Here is a 7841-nt window from a genome sequence, read left to right on the forward strand (position 1 = left end):
TAAAAAAAAAAAATTAAATATCCAGGGGGTTGGAGAGATGGCTCAACGGTTAAGAGCACTGGCTGTCTTTCCAGAGGACCTGGGTTCAAACACTCCCATCACCCACATGGCAGCTCACAACTGTCTATAACTCGGTTTGGATCAGGACTCTCTAACACCGTCACACCAATGTGCTTAAAATTAAATAAATTTAAAAAAAAATTAAATATTCAGTAATTTAATTCTCTATCAGATCTGTTACCCTGACCTTCTTAATGATATTCGATTTGATATCAGATTTTATTCTCATGTCAAAACAGCTACGTTTTGATTTTCAGTAACTGAGAAAGTGATTTAATTCTGTGATTCAAAGCAAAAGGACAAGAAAACTTGGTAGCTAATTTTTACTAGTCTTACTCTGTCTTAAGTTAGAAGAATTAGCTTATAATTTGTACATGAATTAGGTTTTCATTACTTCAGTTATTCTTAATAATTCTTAATACTTTAGCTTGGGGAGGTGTGCTACCCTTGTGTATCACTCGTGGGTCTAACATAGCCAGTGACATTGTAGGCCATATATTTAGGATAAACCTGAGCAAACACCTGATAGGACTGCTGTTTGTCATCTGTGGGCTGTTGCAACCCCAGTATCTTGAATCCCTCATTTTTCCTATGAAGAAAAGGTTAAAGTGAACTCTGGCTTCCATGCGACTGTTAATTCTTTCTTCTTTTAGCATTACCTCAGCTACTTAAACAACCTCCGTGTTCAAGATGTTTTCAGTTCAACACACAGCCTTCTTCATTATTTTGACCGCCTGATTCTCACTGGAGCCGAGGGCAAAAGTAATGGGGAAGAGGGCTATGGCCGGAGCCTGAGATACGCTGCTCTGAACCTGGCTGCCCTGCACTGCCGCTTTGGTCACTAGTAAGTTCATAGACTTCTGTCCATGCAGACGTGGAAGACGAGCTCCTCAGTGTTAACCGAAATGTGTTTTAAAAAACAATCCACCTTTTGCCAGGGTTGGTGGTGATGCACCCCTTTAATCCCAGCACTCCGGAGCAGAGGCACTTACATTTCTGAGTTTGAGACCAGCCTGGTCTACATAGTGAGTTCCGTGCCAGCTAGAGCTATGTAGTGAAACCCTATCTCAAAAATGAACAAAACCGCTCTTGAGGCATGGTGGCACATGCCTGTAATCCCAGCATTCAGGAGTTTGAGGTAAGAAGACAGCTGCAAGATCAAGGACAGCCTGGACTACATAGAAGACCCTGTAACAAAACAAGCAATTTTATTTTTAAAATGTAGAAAGAAACTAATTTGAGATTTTTATAGATTTTTTTCTAGCTTCCAGAGTGAACAATTTAATGAAAATTTTCCTTCGTAGTATGCCCCCTGGCGTCACTTTCTAGTGTTGCATGTTTTAATGCCTGGGCCTAGTTTGTCTTTTTACTTCGAAGAACAACACAGCCATTTAGGGATGAGGAAACTGGGTTATTAGGCCAAAGGTTCCCAAAAGGATTTTTGGATGTAATGACAGTGCTGCAGAAGCTATTTTCAGTACTTAAAAAGCTAAAGGAAAGCTGTCTGCTAGTAGAAGCCTGCATAGCTTCCTGGAGTTCTGTATGCTTTGCATGAGTTCAGGCAGCCATGAGGTAAAACTGGTTGATTTTGTTATGGTATATACCTGGCTTTATTGTTTATTTTGTTTTGTGGAAAATACATGAGAACTTGTAGTCAGGGCAAGTGTGTGGCATTTTCCTGTTAGAAAAGGTCATGTAAGAGGGGCTTACGTTGATGCACGTGTGGCTGCTAAAACAGTGGAAGCTGGTGGGTGTGAATTACCAGACAGTCTGAGAAGAACACACTCTGAACACTCTCAGAAACATTGTGGTGCGCAGGTCCAGAGCGGGATGTCCTCAAGGAGATTCAGTGGTTATGTAAGACTCCATAATATCTTATGGTAATTAACTCCTTTTTCTGCTTTAATAACCTCTGCATCAAGCATGTTTTTTATTTGTGTGATTGGTTGATTTTTTTTTTTTTTACTCCTCTTGGGGTGCTGGATATGGGACCCGACCCTGTAACTGTTTACCACTGAGCAACAGCTCCAGCCCCAAAGACCTTTCTCTTTTTTTAATAGGGTTTCATGTTTTTCAGCTGCCCTCCAACCTGCTACATAGCTAACAGTGACATTGAACTTTAATCCTCCTGCCTCTCCTAATGCTGGGATTTCGGATGTAGAGCAGCACACCTGCTTATGTGGTGGTAGAGACTGAACCCTGAATTAGGTGCACACTTTGCTGGCAGTTATATCCCTAGCCCCATAATGTTGGATATTTCTTTATCATACACTTCATACTAGGCACCATGTGTGTGTCAGGAATACAGAAGTGAAGGTAGGAAACACTAATGTGAAGCTTCCCGTGGAGAGGGCGATAGCGGTCTAGAATGTAACAGTAGTGTTTTCGGCTAGCACTGGACCAGGATGGGAGCTGTGGTGATAGAGTTTTCGGCTAGCACTAGACCAGGATGGGAGCTGCGGTGATAGAGTTTTCGGCTAGCACTGGATCAGGATGGGAACTGCGGTGATAGTTTTCGGCTAGCACTAGACCAGGATGGGAACTGCGGTGATAGAGTTTTCGGCTAGCACTGGACCAGGATGGGAACTGCGGTGGTAGAGTTGCCCTTGCTGGAAGAAGGAACAGTCTTACTCCAGGTGTGTGCCAAGGTCACAGGTTAGTCCTGCTTACAGCCTGCTGACTTGAGAGTGGAACAGATTTAGGGCAGCCAAGTGGCAGTGCCTGTGTTCGGAGGAAATGGTTGCATCAGTGAGAAGGGTCCACGACTTATGGTTTGTCTGAGCGATATGCATCTGTATATTAGGAGAAATAGAAGGTGACAGAGATCAGCATTGGGTCGTGGAAACTCAAGCATTCACTGAGCAGTGTAGGAGGCCATTGCTTCTGTCTCAGAAAACTAAGTTGGCAACCCCGTACACCCCAGGTGTGGAACCCACTTGCCTCTTGCTAGATTTTAGACTTTTTGAAACAGTCTCGTGTAGCCTAGCCTGGTCACAGGCCTGGCACTGTCAGGTTCTTTTACTGAAAATGTTTGCTTGACTTTCTTGAAGTTTCTGTGTTGGAAGTTGTTAGTCCTGCTGTATAGTTCTTTCAAGCTCGTGTTTCCTAAGCTTAGCACTGTATGCCTAATCTGCTGTTGTTTAATGGAATGATATTAACTGAGAACCGTGTATGTGTGTTTCCTGTTCTCAAGTAGCTCATGATCTACATTCTACTCAGCATGGAAAGCAGTTTGAAAGAAATGCAAAACAGGTTTAAAAAAAAAAAAACCGTCTGGCTTCTTTATTTGGACAGGCAGTCAAGAAAAAAACCCAGGACCACTTAGTTAAATCTCACCCATGCAGCTGTTGCTAGTGTTGGAAGAAAATTCACCGTGTACCTTTTCCTTAAACAAGTGGCTTCCAAGAATTTTTAGTTCTCACATTGAGGTGCCAGTGGCAGCATTAGTGAGTTTTTCATCCTGTCATTTGCTGTTGGGAAATTCAGAGTGGAAGGCATGGCCTGTGCCATTAGGAGGTTTGTGTAGTGGTTAATAAAATTAACACAGATTAAGAAAGCAACATGCAGTAGTATTTAATGGAGCAATGCAAAATGTGATGTTTTTTTAGAGGGTGTTTGTTTGTTTGTTTTTTTAAACAATGCAGAAAAGAACTTTTCATTAGGTAAAATATTGGTCTTTTCCTTGCTGTTCTCTTGGCAGTGAACAACTGGGACAAACATTTTAGAAGCAGCAAGGAAAGCCGTTCCCTTTACTAGACATTCTCTCAGGAAGGACCTGTCCCTGCCTCCACAGTGGATGCTTCCTGCTCCTGGGGCTGGGGCGGCCACTGAGAAAACTGTCCATAAATAGCCACAGTTGCTGGAGAGCCTGCGCGTGGACAGACTGCGTGCAAATGACTTCCTGCTACTGACGCTTGCATGTTTGTGATTGCTAATGGGATATTAATGTTTAGTCTGTCATTAGTCAACAGGCAGAGCTCGCCCTGCAGGAGGCAATTAGGATTGCCCAGGAGTCCAACGATCACGTGTGTCTGCAGCACTGTTTGGTGAGGCCGTCCTCTGGTCTTGGGATTTTGCTCACGGGTTGAGTTGGCCTCCTGGAGGCCCAGTTTGAATCAGGTTGTTTTACAGTGGAGCAAAGGTCCTTAGCAGTGAGGGGAAACTACTTAGGTGGACACAGAATTCACAACAGGCCCCCATAGTCATTTGCCTTTCTTAATTCATGGCATTCGTTCTGCTTTGAGTGCTTCTTATCTGTAAACTCACCATGAAAAAACAAGTTAAGTCTTGCATAGATATTGGCATTAGTGAAACAAGATACTATGCCTAATAACTTGGTGAAATATTGGTGTATTAAAGCATAATCACCAAGTATATAGAGTCCTGAGACACTTAACGACCACCTGTGACTCTCGTCTCAGTTAAATGCCAAATGGGAGCCTTGTGCTTCTTTGTGAAACGCCTACCACTTGCTGGAGAGATACAGTGGGTCACTGGCTTGTTTATCTCAGTCTGGCTTTGGTAAAGGTTTTAATGTTCCTGACAGGTTTCATTAACACTCAGACAAATTCACAAGAGGCAGCATTTTAGGGGGTTCATTTTGTCCCTTTTAAATGCCTTATGTCCACATTGATGTTCACTGGAACATCCACCATTGCCATTGTTATGACACATTTTGATGGTTATCTCTTGCCAGAGCTGGCTTTATGTGCTGGGGCAGAAGAGAGCCGATAGCTATGTTCTGCTGGAACATTCTGTGAAGAAAGCAGTACATTTTGGGTTACCGGTAAGGCTCATCTTTCTGTGAGATTGTTAGAATAAATGGTGTGGAGTCTCTTCTTCCGCCCACCTTTGTCGTGGCCCAGCGTAGACTTAGCGTGGGTATTTCAACGTGTGGTTTCGTTCTTGGTTGCTTCCTATGACTTTAATTATTAATCACACCACTAAATTCTTTGGGGCAGGTTTCTCTCTATTCCCTTTGTCCTAACAACATCTGTGAGAGCTCCACTTACTGATTTGATAAGAGATCTTTGTTTAGTTTTAGTTTATTGAGCAACAGTTAGAAAAATTATAGGAAAGACTTTTTTTCTTTCTTAGTGCTGGGAATAGAACCCATGACCTCACGCATACTAGGCTAGGCAAGCGCTTTACCACTGAGCTACATCCCCAGCTCTGGGAAGGCTTAATTTTAAGCCAGGGACTGGCAAACTACAGCCTGTGTTTCAAATCTGTTACTCTGTCTGCCTGTGCATGAACTTCAAGCAAAGAAAGGTTTACATGTTTAGATGGATGGGTCAGGAGAACAGCCACAGTAAGCAGAGACCAAATGTGGCCTGGAAACTGGAATCTGCTCTGACCCTTGTCAGAACGTTTGCTGGTCCTTGTTTTAAACAATAAGCAAAGCCTGCTGGGAAGATGTTTTCATTGTAGCCTTGGTGACACAGACCAGGCAGAGGGCGGGGTCTATGTGCAGAGAATAGGAGTGACTTTGGGGTCCAGACCGCCGATGGAGGAGTGTTGTTCTGTCTGGGCATCTGCTGGATCCGTGACCATAGACCATGAGATTGAGAGCATTTGATGTACACCTGTTCCGTCTGTGCATTACCTGTGTGATCTCTTGGGGAAAGGAAACGTACATGGACAGAATTGAAGCGGCTCTTTAGAGACGACTTAATATACTCTTGTTACAGATTTAGCCTTTTTTAGTTAAACTTTGCCCTTGAAGATTATTCCAGAAGTTAAGACGATAACTTGTTGCTCATGACAGGCATCCTTTTTATTTTTGATCTCCTGTTATCTAATGTGCCTGGCACTGTTTGATCTATTATCTCATTGTAATCCTTACCACAATTCTTCATGATAGGTTTGATGCCCATTTTACAGATGAGGAAGCTGAGGCTTAGCTAAGAAGCTAAGTGACTGGCCCTAAGTCAACAGTAAGTAGCAGAGGCAGTGTCTAAGTCCAGGTTACCTAATGCCGAAGCCCTGGCTCTTTGCCACGTACCCTCTGCTTCTCTTTCAGCCCTAGAGTTTCAGGAACACGTCTCTCATGGGTCAGGGTTCAGGTCAGGCCATAGGAACTTTCCTTTAAGTAGAGCTGTCACTGTGCATGTGCTGAAATGTGAAATCCACCACATTTCTGAAGAGCAAAACAAATTCTGCCATGTAATCTCTATCTTGGGTCGTGGGTATATCTGTCCCCTTAGTACCTCGCCTCCCTGGGAATACAGTCCCTTGTTCAACAGAGAGCTTTTGCTGGGAAGACGGCCAACAAACTGATGGACGCCCTAAAGGACTCCGACCTCCTGCACTGGAAACACAGCCTATCGGAGCTTATCGATATCAGCATTGCACAGAAAACGGCCATCTGGAGGCTGTACGGCCGCAGGTAGGTCTCCAGGCAGACTGCCAGAGCCGCGTGGAGGTGTGGAGCCTGTAGAGATAAGCAGGGGCTGTCAGACTGGGCCTGTGCAAGGTTGTCCCCGTTGGAAGTTGTTCGCGGAGGGGATTAGAAAAAAATGCTTCGTCATCTGGAGACATTTTGTAGTCTGCACGAACTTGGCAAAGTCCTCCCCATGTACACGGTTTACTCTTCCCGGCTGCTCTGTGTATAACCGGTGGGTGATCTCTCATCTGGTTTGCACATTTGATGTCAAAATCCTGAGTGTAATTGACCAGTGACCAGCTGGGGCTCAAACCTACATCACCTGACCTGGAGCTGAGCCTCCCCCTCCCCGTGTTCGCATGCTGCATGGCCTCCTTGTGCAAGTTCAGCATCCCTTCCCCATAACTGCTTGTGTAGACAAGATTGCTTCTCTGTTGAGATGTTTTCTCTGGGATATCAGCCTCTCTATTTTCCTCGTAGCCACCTGTAGTTTGGAAGTAAACTTCTGAACCAGAGTTTCTCTGGAGCCCTGTCTCAATCTCATGCATCCCCTAGACATTCTGTTGTTTCTAGGAATTCAGTAATGAAAGGAAGTGCCTCTTTACCAGTCTTGTTTTTGTATTTCAGATAATTTTTTGGCACGGTGTGCTCTGAAACAGCTGCCGACACTGGCCACTGCCTGCATTGCCAGAGCAGCCGGTGCCAGGATGGCATCGGGTCTGAATTTACCCGTGAAACCTAATTAACATCCTGTGACCTCAGGGAACATCGTGGATGGGGAGGTGGGGGTGGGGATCTGGGTGCTGAGTGCTCCCAGGTGTGCTGACCTACTCTGCGTCTCCTTGGGGACTGCATACCCAGGAGGATACTTCTGCTCTCCTCGGCCTGAAGGCTGGAGAGCTGGCATGGGGAGGAATTGCTTCCACACATCCAGAGCCGCAAGAGTTAACTTTCTTGTGTCTCCACTGAGGATAACTGTAGGGTATAGCTCAGGGGCAGCCTGCGTCTGCTGCCTAAAGGGAAACTTGTCCCCTCTCCTCACCCAGCACCATGGCACTACAGCAAGCCCAGATGTTGCTGAGCATGAATAGTCTGGAGTCGGTGAATGCGGGCGTGCAGCAGAACAACACTGAGTCCTTTGCTGTCGCTCTCTGCCACCTTGCAGAGCTTCATGCAGAACAGGTAGGTCTGCTGTGTTAGTTTGTGCTTTGTTGCTGTGGCAAAATTCCTGAGAAAACCAGCTTGAAAGGAGGCACAGTCCATTAGATCAGGTGCACGTGGTGATAAAGATCTGTTTACCTCGTCCCAACATTGCCTCCAAGGGTGTGGCCCAAATGTTTTTTTTTTTTTTTTATTTTTAAAATATTTATTATTTATTATGTATACAATATTCTGT

At 44.7% G+C, this 7841-nt stretch overlaps 1 protein-coding gene across 3 annotated transcripts in view; it reads left to right on the top strand.

Moving 5' to 3' along the window:
• Nucleotides 1-7841, top strand: part of Anapc5 (anaphase promoting complex subunit 5) — a 38339-nt gene that overhangs the window by 14408 nt on the left and 16090 nt on the right. For 2 of the 3 annotated variants that reach the window (XM_005344437.2, XM_026784284.1), the window contains 5 exons: nucleotides 714-904; nucleotides 4025-4106; nucleotides 4757-4846; nucleotides 6267-6448; nucleotides 7492-7627. In XM_005344437.2, coding sequence (XP_005344494.1) covers nucleotides 714-904; nucleotides 4025-4106; nucleotides 4757-4846; nucleotides 6267-6448; nucleotides 7492-7627 — 681 coding nt within the window. The remainder of the gene's footprint in view (nucleotides 1-713; nucleotides 905-4024; nucleotides 4107-4756; nucleotides 4847-6266; nucleotides 6449-7491; nucleotides 7628-7841) is intronic. The other variant, XM_005344438.2, reaches the window with a different exon arrangement.

Source organism: Microtus ochrogaster, chromosome 2 (assembly GCF_000317375.1).
Source record: "Microtus ochrogaster isolate Prairie Vole_2 chromosome 2, MicOch1.0, whole genome shotgun sequence".
Taxonomy (NCBI): domain Eukaryota; kingdom Metazoa; phylum Chordata; class Mammalia; order Rodentia; family Cricetidae; genus Microtus; species Microtus ochrogaster.